General features: G+C 37.5%; 1 protein-coding gene across 3 annotated transcripts in view; it reads right to left on the reverse strand.

Moving 5' to 3' along the window:
- The window catches only part of LOC102235782 (DNA mismatch repair protein Msh3), a 46,777-nt gene that overhangs the window by 21,469 nt on the left and 8,665 nt on the right, over positions 1–16,643 (reverse strand). For 2 of the 3 annotated variants that reach the window (XM_005795061.2, XM_023344196.1), the window contains exons 9-18: positions 12,990–13,099; positions 12,673–12,787; positions 12,157–12,241; positions 11,584–11,693; positions 8,297–8,429; positions 6,254–6,441; positions 4,919–5,087; positions 4,677–4,741; positions 2,583–2,699; positions 2,172–2,279 (exon numbers count right to left, since the gene is read on the reverse strand). In XM_005795061.2, coding sequence (XP_005795118.2) covers positions 2,172–2,279; positions 2,583–2,699; positions 4,677–4,741; positions 4,919–5,087; positions 6,254–6,441; positions 8,297–8,429; positions 11,584–11,693; positions 12,157–12,241; positions 12,673–12,787; positions 12,990–13,099 — 1,200 coding nt within the window. The remainder of the gene's footprint in view (positions 1–2,171; positions 2,280–2,582; positions 2,700–4,676; positions 4,742–4,918; positions 5,088–6,253; positions 6,442–8,296; positions 8,430–11,583; positions 11,694–12,156; positions 12,242–12,672; positions 12,788–12,989; positions 13,100–16,643) is intronic. The other variant, XM_023344195.1, reaches the window with a different exon arrangement.

A 16,643-nucleotide genomic window follows, 5' to 3' on the forward strand; every position in this document is an offset into this window, starting at 1 on the left:
AAATCTGAAACAAGAATAAAAAGGGCAACTGATTCTTAATTTTTATCCTTTTAAATATTCAACTGGATATTGAAAATTGGGAGTACATACAAAAAAGAAAAGAAGTGAAACGACTTCAGATCAAGATGAAAGATTTTCTATTGTGTGGAGAAGAGAACCTAAAGGAGGACCAAGGAATCTAGACAATCTATCAATATAATGATAAAAGATTCCTTCTATATATTATCCTACCATGTGAGATGTAACAGAAGAGAAAATGCTCTCCTGTTTGCAAACGGGTTGTACAAAGTATTAACAGCAAGGAAAATAATTCTGACAGTGATATCCCTGAAAATATTGACATCTAAACAACAGAGTGAGCAGCAGTGGTTTTAACTGCTGGGATTGAAAGTGATTCAATGGGACATTTTTGAAAAAGAAAAGAGGTAAATGTGAATGTAGAAAAAAAGCATGAAAATGACCATTTTATGTCTAATTTTAAAATTAGAGCTCAGACCATTCATCCATTTTACAAGTTCTCCTGAACGGGAATCAGGGCTGAAACTCAGACATCCCTCTCCTGCTCATTCTGCGGCGCAGGAATGAGCTCCTCAATGCTTCCAGTCCAGCACAGATTTATAATTTCTTTGCTGTTGTCTTGGTTTACTCTGTCTATTCCCAGTGGAACATGATTGGAAAACCCTCAAAAGGAAATGATACAGAAGGCATCATTCCAAGAGAACCATCTCACCTGACTCATTTTTATGCAGAGCAGCAACAACTTTACACCAAAATAATTTAGCTCCTCCTCTAAGGCAAATGCAACCCATATCTGGCTTTTTCACTGCAGTCTGAACAGCCCAATTTTAATTATTTCATCCCCCCAAAAAATCCAATCGATTTTATATGTTGCACTGAATCTGATACGTATCTGATTGCTTTCAAAGAGTCTGCGATCTGAACGATCATGTCACATTTTATCCGGGTTTTATGTCTTTTATGTGAGACATGCATCATAATTTTGCACCATAAGAAGCCAGTCATGGTAAATTAGGACATAAACAATGGTTGAAAATGATGATTATGAAATTTTTAAAGAATTATAAAAGAAGTGGTGGGATCATGAATCACATCACGATCGCACCACTTCTGGCTCCGACTACACATCCAAACAGACTTCCCTATTCAAGTTGCGGTCAGTGCTCCACAAAAGGCCACTTCTATTAGTTGTCCTTTCTTTTTATTAGCTTCCTTTGATCTTGTAATGATCTTGCAATTTATTCAGGGAGTGATGGCTCCCTGAATAAACTAAAATCATAGATAAACGGCTCCATCATTATTACTTCCTTAAACATTGCACCTCTGAGTGACGTCAGTTTTGGGGCGCAGACTGTTCACACTAAAGACTCATTGCAGTCGGTTTCAATAAGTAGCATGAATGACCAGGCAAAAAATGGATTTTAGCAAAAAAAATAAATTGGATTTGAGCATTAAGACTTTCTGTGTGAACATAGCCTTAGGCTTATTTCAGCCATCCTACACAGAATGTTCATTTCGGCCACTTGAATGCAGGATGTTCTGGTCAGGATCTTATAACCATAGCCCCAGGGTCAAAACACAGACGAAGAGGTGAATTAAGAGCTTTATGCCCTGCAAAAGTTGGGTTGTCTCATGAGACGTCTTCCTTTTCCCCATCCATGAGGCTCAATTCTCTTTGACAGGCTTGCAGATCATCTTTCTTTTCCTGCTCCAGAACACTGCAAGCACAGACTTTCAGCTATTGTAGCTGAATGCAACATTTAAAACAGCCAAAGTGAGAAATTTACAGTGAGCTGAGGTTAAAAGGAAGCTGCATGAAAGAACGCATTCAGTACTACGATGTGGATGGAGGAAAAAGCTGAAATCTAACGTGCAGAAATAGACACTATAAAGATGGTTGTGTGTGAGTGAGTGGGAGAGATGTTGGTATTCTGGCAGAGCACAGTGCTCAGCCCGGTGCATACACCCACATACAGCCTGTCGGAGTCTATAGGACACGACAGAGGACGACCACCCCCCCTTCCCACCACCACACACACAGTCATACACACACCCATCCACACAGAGAAATATAAACAATACCCCAACACACACACAAAATATATGATCCGGCACATGCATCAATATTTATGGTCAGCATAAGAGGAAATCACCTGCAATAATTCCCTTGTTTGGCCACCTCAGCCAATGAAAGGAGGCAGTCCGTGGTTGCTAGGTGACTAATAGCTCTTTTCATGGTGTGGTAGTGCTCCCCAAACTGACTACAGAGAGAGAAAGAGAGAGGAAAAAATGATTTTCAAGTGTAAATTAAGCTTAGTGAATACAGGTTTCAGAGCAGACAACCGACAGGGTGCTTGACTTAAACAGACTAATTCTGGCAGGCAGAGAGCTGTGGACGCATACCTCTGAACCGCAGACTTGTTATGTATTTTAACTGTTTTTTATTTGAATTTCTGACAAGAACTGTGTGTGTTGGCGTGTGTGTGTGTGTGTGTGTGCGTGTGTGTGTGCGTGTTGGCGTGTGTGTGTGCGTGGGGGTGTGTGTGGAGTTGCGTCTGTCGTACTCCAGAAATCGGGTCCACTCCCTCTGGCAGTCTAGCAGCAGCTGCTCTCGGAGCTGCTGCAGCTTCTTGTACCGTTCAACCAGGAAAGGAGAGTGATACCTGCTGACAGTCTTCGTGCTGCAGAGGACCCGCGAGGAAGAGGAGGAGAACAAGCATTAAAAGAGTATTGATAATTCATAATAAAGTTACTCAAGTAAAAAGTAGTTTAGGAAAAATACCACTACAAGTACATTTTTCCAGAAAGTTACTAAATGATAGTAAATGTAATTGAGTGAATGCAACTACTTACTACCAAACTCTAGTTCTTAACTATCAGTTTTAACCTTTCAAATTTTCAGTACACTTACTACTGCAGTGGGTTTTATTTACAGGTTTCAGAGTAAAGGGGGTTGAATACAAATGCAAAGCAACCTTTTCAGATTTTTAATGTCCTTTTCCTTTCAATTCACACTTATGAACAAGTCAGTGTTAGTCTACATCATAATTTTTCAATAAAATAAAAGTTACTAAACATGAACAGATTAAAGACTATTAAAATTTTTACAAGACACTAAAAACATTTTTGCAAAGTTTTAAAACTGACAATTTTTGTTATAAAAACAAAGGGCTAGAATGTAGATAGTCTTCAGGTTTCAGAAAAGAAACTGCAGCAACAACAATGAGCATTTACTTTCCACTCAGCTGATATTGAGCTGATGCTCAGAGTGTAAATATGTAACATCAGCAAGCAAAGACATCGATTTGAACAAACACAGAGATAAAGCCAGAAGCGCAGACGCATGTATTGCTTTTTCTGGTTGCTATCTTGCAAATCTTTTGGGAATCCAGTCACCTCACGAGAAAAAGAAAAGAGTTCAACAACAGCCAACTTTTCCTGCAGCAAAACGTGATGATTCAAGGTGCGGCTGTGTGGGTGAAACGAATTGATGCTGAGAGGTGGTTTGCAGACAGCTCGCCTCTAGATGCTAAGTAAACCATTCCCGAGAATCATCTGAACAGCAATGGTAGTGCAAAAATGTTTATTTATGCAAACACACACAATAATCAAGAATCTGACTGTCACAGCAATATATGGATTTCAGGCTTCTGATTTCAAGATGATTGCATAACTTTATCTGTTCGTGTTATTTAGTTGTTTTAGTTACGGCCAAATTTCCCGCTAAGAGCTATTTTGTTACCTTGAATGATTTTCTGTTGTCATAAATATTGGTTTTTAATATCGGTCCAGTTGTACTTATGGGATCAATAACAATGTGTTAAAAAATAAATCACCAACTTTGGTTATTTATTTGCTTGTTTCCTTGTTTGTTTTTAATTCCCTTTTCAAATGACATGACAGCATGTTTCTCAGAAAGGAGTAGAGCCTGCTTAGGTCCTCCTAACTGTCAGATTATGGGTTTGAATAACCTAATGCATATTTTATTTCAACATAATTTTTCTGTCTCTCTTAAAATTACAAAGAATCACAGAAGATATGCCAGTCCAGTGCTTCTGTGTTTAGCTTTGTCTGATAACAGTGGAAAATATGAAGACAATAGGGCGTCGGAAAATGTTTGAACTGGGATATTATTTTTATAGCACTTATCACAATACTAAAAACAAAACTGTTGTAAAACCAATGTTCTTTGTTGCATTTATTTGGTATACTTAAGAATAACAATACGAATTTCCCTCTGGGCTCAATAAAGTCTTAAGTAGAAACTCTTTTATTTGGCATGTTTCAAAAAGATTAGCCATCCTTAAAGAATCCTATAATTTTGATTGTTTCAAGAACAAACAAGCTAAATTTTCCCTCTTCTTATTTTTGTCTCAGTTCCTTATATAGCCCTGGTTTATATCCCACATAAACATCAACACTACTCTATTGTTTTTAATATTTATTAAAACCTAAAATAAAATTGCAAAGTGTGTTTTAAAGGATTTGAATTTGATCCTGATCTAGGTCAAAATGGTCTAAGTACAACTATTTCCAGGGTTTTGTCCAGAATAGAAATAAATTAAAATAATCTAGAGACTGAAGTCTCTAGGTCGGGAATTTTAAAATGGGAAAACCTGTAAAAAGTGTTTGATTGTTTCACTGGTAAGTGAGCTGACCTGCTGATTTTGACCCAGTCAGGTGGAACGATTGATGACAATGAGTTCTTCACCTCAATCAGAAACTGAAAGCAGAAGAGAAGGACGATGATAAATCACAGCAGAGAAGACAGGCAAAATAATGTGTCAGCTTTGCTCAAATCAGACAAACACAAACAGCTGGGACTTCGACCCAAATAGCCAGTTGACCTCCTCCCACTTTCTTCCCCTCTCCCAGACTCGCACACAGATACAGACCGTACCTCCTGTCCAGAAACAGTGACGTAATCGAGCGCAGGGGCCTTAAGCACCAACCGGACCTCTTTGCGGTGGGCTTGAATTTCAGCGAGGACAGACTGGATTTGGCTCATCCTGTCCTGCAGCATCGGGAAGCCAGACAAATCTGAGAAGAGCTCCGTCTTATTCCCCGACCTGCAGAAACAACCAATTTAAAGGTGACAGCCGCTGGTAAACACCTCACTGTGCCAATCTTTGAGTTCACAGTTTGACAATCTGAACCACAACAAGACAAAGAAACATCCTAGTGTCAATATATAACACTCAGATGCCTCTAACTGCGGCACTTGATGCCAGTTGTCAGAAACAGTGTGGAGAATCAGCTTAAAGCAGCACTTTCAGAAAGTGTTCAAATGGTTGGGCACATGGTATTTGATATTTTTGGGAAGGAAGAAAAAAAATAATAAAAAATCGATTATAGAATAGAATAGAAGTGCTTTATTCATCCCAGCAGGGAAATTACTTCGCAGTTACAGCATAGAGACAAGACACAATAACAACTACCACTGAGTAGTAGTTGTCTATAAATTGTAAAAATATGAAATGCTGTTAATATAAAAAGCAACTTAAGAGCAGTCCTTGCAAAGATTCAAAAAAAAATGCAGATATGTATATGTAAATATATGTACTACTATATGTATTACATGATTTCAGGAGTTTTATTGTGGATGTCATCATGCCAGGGAGTCTGGCCCAGCCGTTCCCTCATCGTCTAAACAGATAATAATCATTCTGAATATAAACGTCTGATTTTGAAGATGTTACTAAATAAATCTCTGACATATTTTTTTCTCTCATCTTTGTGGTAGTTAGTGAAAAGAAATAACTTTGGAAATTGTAACTGACCTAAGAGAAATTTGGTCTGATTTAATTTCAGACAGTTAAAAAGAATATGGTTTTTTATTCATTGTATGTAAACTTCTGATTTCAATTGTATTGAATATCTGAAGTGAACAAAAACATCAAATGATCAAAATGTGTAAAACATTTCAGGGTCTAGGTAATATTTATGTCAATAAAAAACAAATATATGCAAATTTTATTTTTTAAATTAGGATGGATTAAGAAAAATATTTTAAAAAATTGTACACTACATGAATTAAAAGTTTAAAAATCTCTTGTTTGGTCTATAGACATAACAAGCAAGAGAGAAAGATTTGTTCACTCCTTTATACATCAAAACATGCTTTGATGGATAAATGGAGTTAATCTTATTTTTCTTGAGTGATTTTGAAGAATATTTAAAAGTCGGTCAAAGAGTGCACAGTTTCTACGGTTTTCTTGTCTTTAGTTTAACTTACTTTGCTGCTTTCTCATTCAGCACCTTGAGGAAGCCATGGGCCGGAGCCAGTAGGTCAGGAGTGTCCAATAAGAGGCTCCGGAGCAACGAGGAGCGGATCTGCGACTGGACAGCTGGAAGAAGAGCCTGCAGTTCCAGCCCAAGGCGAGAAAGACTGCTACAGATGAGGAAAAACTCCTGCGTGGAAGACTGCAACACATGGAGAAAAGCAACCAGCTTAGTGGTGTCGTATGTTGTAATAAAGATTTCTTCTGTTTTTGCTTTTTTAATCACACTGAAATGGTTCATATCATCAAACTAATTCCAATATCAGAAGAAGAAATCCAGAGTAAATCCTTTTTCACAAGGAGTAAGTGTGAGCCACAGACAGACCTGCTAGAAAAACAGTATTAAATAGAACCTGTCTGACTACATGAAGTAGGCTTAACAATCTCAAAGTGCAACACAGAAAGTCCCACTATGATCTAAATGATTTAAGTGAAACAAAAAATTCAGAATAAATCTCAAAAAGTGCAATTTATTTTACACCACAGTAAATACAGTAGCAAAAGTCCTTGCTTTTTTTTAACCATCATGTATCTCCATGTGTTATTTATTCAGTTATTTTTTTTTTGCATGGAATGGTGTGTTACTGTAAAAACAGAAAGATTACATCAGTAATCTGCCCTGAATGTGACTGAGGCTTAAAAAGCTGTCAGACAAATAGCACAAAACTCGTAATAAACCACAGCCTGCCAGCTTTTACAATATTACAGTAAAAAAAATAAAAATAAACACATTTCCAGCAGATAATACACGATAAAAGCAAATGCTGTAAAAACACATGAAATTGTAGATTAGAGTTCCAACTGCAACATTTCTGACCAATATTAATGTCAGACAGTGATAAAAAAAAAGTTCTGTCTTTTAGTGTAAAATGTTTGCTTTCCATTGAATTTGTCTTGTTGGATGGACTTTTAGTCGTGTTGCCCAAATTGACAGGTGACATGATCTTCATGATGGTGCAAAAGAAAGAGTAATGAGAAAATGTGAATTCATCCCACTTATTGTCAGTAATGTACAGCCACACTTAGGTCTTTTGCATCATAATGTTCCTTTAAAAGATTAAAAATATTGCACCTTCACATGTCAAAACTTTGATTCAAAAATGGCGATAAAGGCTTTAAATTGTGTTTAAAGGGAAACGGTTCCAGCAAACATGATGACAAATATAAAACCAGTCAACCTTAAATAACAGCAGCCCCTGTTTTCTACCGTCAACACTATTGCTGTGGCAATTAAATTAAGTTAATATAAAGCATGAATCAATCTTTTCCCTGGGAATGGCTCTGATGAGAGAGAGTATATCCAATATTATTACTGTATGGCAACAAGTCAGAAGCCTCACATCAATGACGGTCACGCCGCCGGGGGTTTTGGTACTAAAGGCTTCGCTGCGGTTTTAGTGCTGTCCCACGTCTGCAGCCCCCACGTTGCACTTTTATGAAAAACAAACAGAGAGCAGCAGAAGACCACAGGCATGCCCTCCCTGCCATTATGTCAATGGAGCCATTGAGACACAGGCCATTTCACACAGACCCATTTATCTACAGATGGGCAACATGACAATTAAGGCCCGGCGCCGTGTGCTCGCTGTGTGTCCACGTTTGAAGACATCAGATCATTTTCTTTTAACCCTAAATGAAAGAGACAGAAAGATGAGCACGAAGCAATACACCAGTGTGCTGCTTCACAGACAAACACACACAAATACGCATATGGAGACAGAAGAAAGGTATGTGGCACTTCTTAGATGGGTCTGGTGGGAAATGAGGTTCTGTTAGACAATCAGGAAAGTGACAGTGAGGTGACTTGCTCTCTTCTGTTAATCAAGTCTGCCATAAAAAAACAGAACAATCGAGATGAGAGGAAGAAGAAGAAAATGTTTTTTTTGTCTTTGAGAGGGTCAGACCATATTTTCAGGTACTTTATAACCATCTCTGGATAACAAAGCTTTATAGCACACACAGTTAAATAAAATATGCATCCAAGTGTTTTTGATTACCTTTCCATGATATATGCTGCAGATGCCTCTCTCCAGATCAGGCAAATGTGACAGAAGAGATCTGATGGAGTTCAGAGTTATTGAGTCTGACTCCATCATTTCCTGCACAGCATCCTGTCTTTCTGCTATACACCTGCAGGAGAGAGGAAGGAGGAGGCGGCAGGAAAGAGAAGAGGTGTGAATTACAAAGACGGGCTGAAAGGCAAGGAGTTAAAGCCATCAAAACGTTCAAGCTACGCAAGGAGCAAAATATATGTGTTCTTAGAAAAGCTGAATCCTTTCTGATTGAAATGATTGCCACTGATTGGATTCTTGAATTATTGCAACCCAGCTGATTGCAGTTATAGTGCTGCATTTAAGTACCAAACAACCGCCTGACTTCCTGCAGTGTTTTATATTTTGTCAGATGAACACCTCAGAAAAAGGTCCAAGCAATTATACTGCAGATTCTGCCTACAGTTTCCATTTCACACATATGGCACACTGCAGGAAATTCTCAGTTTGAGCTTTATTCACATAACTGGAAAAACTCTGAGGTGGAAGCTCTGCAAAGCAGACAGGAAGCAGGAGGGAAACTGAGCTGATTCTTACAGTTAAATGTCTTGCAGAGTCACTAATATCCCTTGAACTTTATCACATTTTGTCACATAAACTAAAATATATTCTATTGTGAGTTTATGAAATATGTCAATTAAAAAAAATCTAATTAATCCCCATGCTTGACTTTGTTAGCTTGAAATGTAAAAATGCTAATTTTCAAAAAACTGTTTAAGAAATGTTTTATTGTCTCAAACTAAACCTCCCAGTTTTCATATTCACGAAGCTTTAAAATAAAGTCATTTTTGTTTCAATTGTAATTTAGAAATGTTCACCTTCTAATACCACTGTGACCTTAACACCAGAGCTGCAGTAGCAACAATGTTTAGATCAAAGCATATTTATCTGTTAGAATGGCCCAGTCAAAGTCCGGACCCTAAATCTTATTGAGAATGAAACACATTATGATTTGTGACTGAAACGTCACAAAATGTGAACAAGAAAAACACACGAAACCTGAGTAAGTAAAAGATTGAGTAAAATATCTGTCAGACGATATGAGATCTAGTTAATAATAATAATTGTAAGTGGGCAATTAATTTTGGTTTTAAAAGTGGTAAAGCTGAACAGTCAGACTCTGTTGAGTGGGTAGTTGATTTAATTTTGTTTTCAGTTCTTAATAAAAGGGGAAATTTTTTAAAAAGCAAATTAGTCACCAATCTCCATGTGGTTGTCTCACTCCAGTAACTTCACTTTTATTTTAGAAGATGTGGTAAGAGAAACAAAAATGTAAGATCTCATAAATTTTAATTAATGTTAATATTTCTGGTTGTGTCACCATGTGATGGGAGAATTTATTTGACTGCAACACCAATGCAATCCAAAAATTACACTCCAGTACAACCATTCAAAGTGACATAATCCAACCTCTTATACTGGGTTTAAAGATCTTCATTCACCTGAAAATGGTGACAGTTTTAGATAGCTTTTACTTTATTATAATTAAGATAAATAACACAGTTTCTCTTCATGTTTGATCCATTTCTGAAAAGCTGTTCATTTTAAAATAATCTGAGGTTTTGCAGACAGGGAAGACATGAAGAATTTCACTCCAGAATAAAACAAAAATCATTGTAAAAATACATCAAAGAATGTATTTAGGTTGAATTGCAAATAACTCCATTAAAGCAATTCACCGAAGAGCACAGAGAGTTCATCTGAGTATGGCCATTAAAAAGCCCCCAAACAAGCAGATTGGAGCAGATTTAGAGAAGTTGTGACCTGAACATCCTACTCAGAACAAAAAGTCATGGTGCATTGTCTAGCTTTGGCCCAGAACATTAGTGCCTTTTGCTGATGTGCAGTGTGTCGAGGAATTAATCCGCCTGCGTGTAATCAGGATTAGATTCATGTCTAAATTCTGCAGAGATGTTATCTGTTTAATCTGAAAAGCGGTGCCCAATCCACAAACATAATCCCTGTGCAGAAAGAAAAGAGGGCTGCCCTCAGAGACAGAAATTACTAGCAATTTGACTGCATAAAAAGCAGAATTAGACTGAAAAACCCTGTTTTTTTCAGCAGCTGACTCTAAACAAACTTTACATATATTCTTTCTTCTGCTGTAAACTGTAGAGAAATCAATGTATATTGAGATTATAGACTTTGTATTGTATATATTCTTTACCAGAGTTTTTTATTGTGGATGTTGCACAGTTTCATTGGCAAACAAGACTAAAGCAACAAAAAAAATATAGGAGTTCTTCTTGGAGCTCATTTATGGAGATTATAAAGATGAAAAGATGACAATAACATTTTTCATTCTGAAAGTTTGTTTTCATGACATTTTACTTAAAGATCCATATCAAAAAGCAAAGTGGATATGAAGGAACTGGAAAGCAGCAGAGTTTCTTGTTTTCTCCCAGTTGGTTCTCAGGCTTCCTCAACTGGTGGTAACATTATTTAACACCATTAGCCTGTCACTGGTTTGGTTTTTACCATTAGAAGGTATTCCTGGCTCACTCAGGGTTTAGCTAGAATATTTTCTGCCACCGTCTCTCTTCACCAAACCAGCGTTTCTGCAGGATTCAACAACTCAAATTTAAGACTTTTTAAAACCATTCTGAAGAATCTCAAAAGAAATGTAAAAACTTTATCCAGCAAGCTTGTATTAGATTGACACTTACCCATAATGGTGTGTGTTTTTGCAGAAAGCAAGCAAGGGTAAGTTAACAGGGATTCATAGAGCGAAACGAGACCCAAACGTGTAAGTCCCACAAGAAAATAAAATGTTGAATATACGCGATTAATTAATACTGCCAAGACAACATTTAAGTCCTGTGAATAAAGTATTTAAGGTCAACTTACAATTATTTAAATGAATTGAAGACATTCTAAGGCCTTATTTTTAGATACATGGATTTAAGACTTTTTAAAGATGAGCTTGCAGACAGACTTGTACCTATGAATCTCCTGCTCTGTTGCTTTGGAGTAAGTAAGTACATTTTATTTGTATAGCTCCTTTCACAGATAAAAATGAAAAAATCACAAATTGCTCCACAAACTCGGAGCTTAAAAACCTAAACATAGTTCAAAACACAAAAAAAGAAGTAAAATGATGCACATAATTCAATAATCATATCCTTATTATGGCATTTAGCAATAATTGTCACATGTTTTACTGATACTGTACAGGCTGACTGAGAACCCAGTGAGTGAGAATGAACCTGGGGTCAAAGGTGACCTGTACTCACTGCGGCTCTGTGAGCGGCTGGCTGACCCACTTCCTCAGCAGTCTCCGTCCAAACGGAGTGTGAGTGTGGTCCAACACCCACAACAGACTACCCCTCACACTGCCATCTGTCTATGAATCAAAGAAAAGGCAAAAAAAAAAAAAAAATTAATTCACCTTTGCACCATCAAGCAGCAAAGCACTTTAGGATAAGAACATAAAAATTATTGAAATGGAAATCACAAGGAGTAGATCATTATGGCTGACATGCAGAACACAACACTCCAGACGCATTAGGCAACAAAAATAAAAACATATGATTTAACAAATAAATGAAGGCTGAGATGCTCAAATGTCACATTTTGAGCTGTTGACACAGAGCCAAAGTAAACAACGTTTAGCAGCGCAGCATGTACATTTTATAGAACCACACAAAGTGCATTATGTCCTGCAGCACAGGCTTGGGTTAGAGGCAAATACAAAGAGTGACCCTAAAATATTTCATGGCATAGTATGAATCATTTATTAATTCCACATATACAATCTTATTTTCCTCAAAAATTGGCCATAATAACTAAATGACAGGAGCATGTACCTGATTATTGAGGATTTCCAGGTTCCTGAGAGTGGCAGCACTCAGCTTCATTCCCCCTGATTCACTGGACAGATGTCGAAATGAGCTGCACAAAATGAAAAATCTTATTTAAACACCATTACCTCCCCTTGTTAGAACAATTATAATGTTTGGTTGTGTAGATCAGATGACAGAAACTGTCACAAGCCCAACAAGAAACAACTGGCATATATAAGAAGGCCTTTATTCTCTAATTTCAAAGGTTGCAGATAAATTTAAAAAATGTATGTTTGTAATAATAAATACAAGTGTCAGGCTATCAGATATCCTGTCACATGTTCCTGGTTATTTTAAACATTGCAAAGATTCATTACAGTAATGTTTAACAAAGAAAAAAAGCAACATTTTCTTGTAAATGCTGTACCCAAAGAAAATTTTAAATTATTATCTCTATATGGAAGAATTACATTCATTATCTCAATAATCTCTCCCATGTTTCCCAACATTAATCATGTAGGATATGTCTGTGTCATGTACCTTTCATTTCTAAGAACCTTCTCCAGATTGAATTCTTGGAGGTACTGAATGAGCGGCCCCAGGCAGCAGATGACCGGGCTGTCGAAGGAGGCCACACTCGACAGAGAGCGCGAGTCTGGAGGAAAACAAAACATGCAGTCATGTTCGGATTTTTAACACTAAAGCACAGCCGTGAGTCATAGCTCAGTCCTTGTCAGACACATCCAACGTTACCGCTGAGTGGCTGTCATGGTATTAATAGCGGGAACCAAACAGAGAGAAATGCGTTCAGAGTAAAAGCTTTAAGCGGAACAAGATGACAGAACATAAAAATCCACCTTTCTCCGGGGTGTGACAGTAGAATTTGACGACTGTGTTCATTGCGGAGGTGAACTCAAATTCAGCGCTGTCCCTTCTCTCAACTCTGACTCGGTCATCAGTCTGAGCACTGGAGGGGAACAACAACAGCAATAACCTTAATTTATTACAACAACCACATGTTAGTATCGATCCACGGACTCAGTGTTGCTTGTCACTCTGTTTGAACTTGGATACTTCACAGCTTGATCACAGTTATCTACTTGAGAAAAATATAGATGCAGCTGCATATTGTGTTCAAGCAGACTATAGAGATGCAAAAGCCACATCTTCCTCTGCATCTCCCTGGTGCACCATCGTATCTCCCTCTTGCTCCATCCACTCTCTCGGCATCACGCCTCTCAAGGACTCTGTTGCTTTGTCTAGCGTGTTGTTGCCATGGCTCTCTTCGCAGCGCTGAAGCACTTTCGTTCTTCCGTTTTCCAGCACCCATGCGCAAACACACAATCATCATATTTCAGTTCAGTAAATGGTCCGTCCAGGAGCTCAGAATATATAAAAACAATCAATAGATCCCACATTGTGCTTGAAATTAAACTGGAGCAATTAATCACTGAGCCAGTCAGTTGCACCACATAACGACATTTACAAGAACTGCGACTGAAGCGGTTATTGATCCACGGTTGGTGTTTTAGGAGCATTTCTGCAAAACCCTGATGGGGCCTGAGCGTTGTGAGGATTGCATTAAGCTCAGCCCGACTTAAAATATTAGACAGCCAAGACTGATCCTGGTTCAGGTTCATGCAAAAAGAAATGAAAGAGAATGAAAACAGGATCAGTGTTGGAACAGTTAACACTTTGAGATAAAACCATAAAATACAAAATATAAAGGTATTAGAGACTTATAGGCAAAATAGGGATTTGACATAAATTCAACAGGCTGTCAGTTCATACATCCAATAGTATCTCTTTAATATTTTAACTGTCCATAAAACCTAAGAGCAACTGATAAGTAGAAAATAAGTATCCAGACTCATCTTAAGTACACAGACAGAATGCATCGAGCCGTATATATATATATATATATATACAGTATATATCAATCAGAATGCATCATCTACGGATAATAAATGTTTCTTCCTATATCTGTCTTTACCTCTACATCAGCATGACTTAAAAATTAAAGTAAATAAATAAAAATTAAGGATTTTTCACACTTTTAAGTAGAGCTTACCCCGATGGCCAGATTAAAAAACAATCCAATATTCTCCTATGCCATTAGCACTCAAGATAGTTTAACAGTGATGGCAAATTATACCACAATACCACAAACTAGAAGAGCAAAATATGTTTTCCAAATGGCAAGGGGAGGAAGTAGATCCCTCTTAAAGAGTCAAGAAAAATGTAAAATGTCAATGAAAAAAAAAAATAAAGGAGAATAGACACTAAAAATGCTCAGTGGTAGAGCAGCTGCACCACATGTGAAATGCTACAGTCTTTGTCACTGGTTCAGTTCCCAGCCCCGGATCATTTACTGCATGTCTTCACTTTCTCCTGCTGCCCTTTTTCTTGTCCAGTTACAAATGAACAAAGGCCACTAGTGCTGAAAAAACCTTTACCAGAAAATAAATAAATAAATAATCAAATGGGCCTAAAAACCATGGTTGCCCCAGGTATGAGGTATGTAGAAACACAAGTCATACCACATGAAAAAAATACCAAACAAGTCACTCAGACACTTGATGTTTCTTTGGTAGAAGTGTTGTTTTTCTGCCAACCTGTCCTCACCTACTGACCACTGGAGAGGCACCAGTTCCCCAGTTAGTTGGTCATTTATTTATTCATCAAATTTTATTTATTAAATGTATTATTTTGCATCTCAGCTATGCATATAATTATTCATTATCTTAATTATAATTCCCGTAAGTTTCTCCTCCATGCTTCTTCTCCATTGACTTGTTCAGTGGTTTGGAGATTAGCATTTTCTTAAACAATAAGGTTGAGAGCCACTCAATCAATCAGAGCCACAACTAGAGTTAAATCAGAAAAACTGCCACTCAAAAATTAATGGTTAGAGTTTGCAGTGAATTCAGATATTTAATTAGCACCATTCCTGCAGGGTGAAAACTAAATCTTCCCCCAAAAAAACATATATTGTAAACACTCATGTTTGTTTTTTGGTGAATTTGCATGAGCTGGAGTGAATCTATTCTGGGATGTTTGCATTTAATCTTAACATTTAATATTCCCCACCTTAAGCCTCCAGGTAAAATGCAAACTCCCTCTCTGTCTGCATGAGTAGAGCCACCAACACCACACCCAGTCACAATCAACCTCTGAGGGACTCATTACCAGCCACTCCATGGACACGAGTCCGTTGCCAGGGGTCCCGTCTCGCCTGCCCACCCCACAGACAGAAGCACCGACACGCTGACGTCAGCAGCCATGAAAATCCCTCGATTCAGACGCTCTCCTGGGCTGCTCTTTTAAAAGAGCCTCATTACCAGTACTCATTGAAACATTTATCTCTGAATTACTGATGCACAATGTATCATTTCTCTCAGGTTCAGTCATTAAAACAGTGAAAAAATAATCAGCAACAAAATTTTGTCGTTAAGCTCCCTTTGCTACGGACGTGTAACAGATTTATCTGAGACACAAGAGGCCAAAGAGGAGTTTGGTTCTGATTGGTAGCTCTCCGAGGAGCAGTGATTATCAATGAAACTGATTGAAAATTGAAAAAAGAAAGAAAATAGCTGCAAGAATTGTACAAGAGAGGATAATAAATCTGCTCTATCTCGCTTTATAAGGGAAGAGACGCAGAATGAGGCAGACATTTCTCCTGTTTATCCAACTATCGGCTTGTAATCAAATGCTCTTCACTCCCTCTCTTTCTCATGTCTCATTTTCTCAGGATTTTGTGGTCATGGCCGGGCTACAGAGGACGTCATTGGCGCCAATGTGAACATGAAGGACGGCGCAACAAAGCAGCTCAACGTCAGCGGTGCTGGCCGTGTCGTCAGTCAGACAAACATAAATCTCAGTTCTTTGTCTTTTTGATCTCACAGTTGAAACTAAATCTTCCTGATGTTAAAAAGAAGTTGTGTTTTCTCTCGCTTGCAAAACCAAAGTCATAAATAGATTGTAAAATTGGAGAGTGGAGATTTGTGCTGATCAAGTCAGAAAATGACTGGAACAAGAAATCTCCTGCATCAACCTAGTTGAAATGTTTCTTTCTTTCTTTCTCCGATCAATGACTGCAACATACTGAAGCACTGTTAAACTGTGAGAAACACAACACTCCTCTATGAGGAATGAGGACGGAACAGAGTGAGAAATACAAAGAATCAGCTATTTTTAGTAACAATGAAACGCTTAAAAATGCAGGAATTTAGACAAAACACATTTTATTACTTTTATTATTTACAGTAAGAGTAATGGGCTGGACAAGAACCCAAAGTTTATCCTGCCCCCAATTACCATTTAAAAAAAAGAAAAATAAGTAAAAAACATAAAGATAATAATCCCAAAAACGCACAAACTTTTTGTTTACAAGTTAATAATTTTTGCTAATGCAATAGTAATATAGATATTAACCAGGAGAGCAACAATGCTATTTGTGTATCTATGGGGAAAAATAAATATTTTTACAGGTCAGTATCAGAACATATACA

Source organism: Xiphophorus maculatus, chromosome 12 (assembly GCF_002775205.1).
Source record: "Xiphophorus maculatus strain JP 163 A chromosome 12, X_maculatus-5.0-male, whole genome shotgun sequence".
Taxonomy (NCBI): domain Eukaryota; kingdom Metazoa; phylum Chordata; class Actinopteri; order Cyprinodontiformes; family Poeciliidae; genus Xiphophorus; species Xiphophorus maculatus.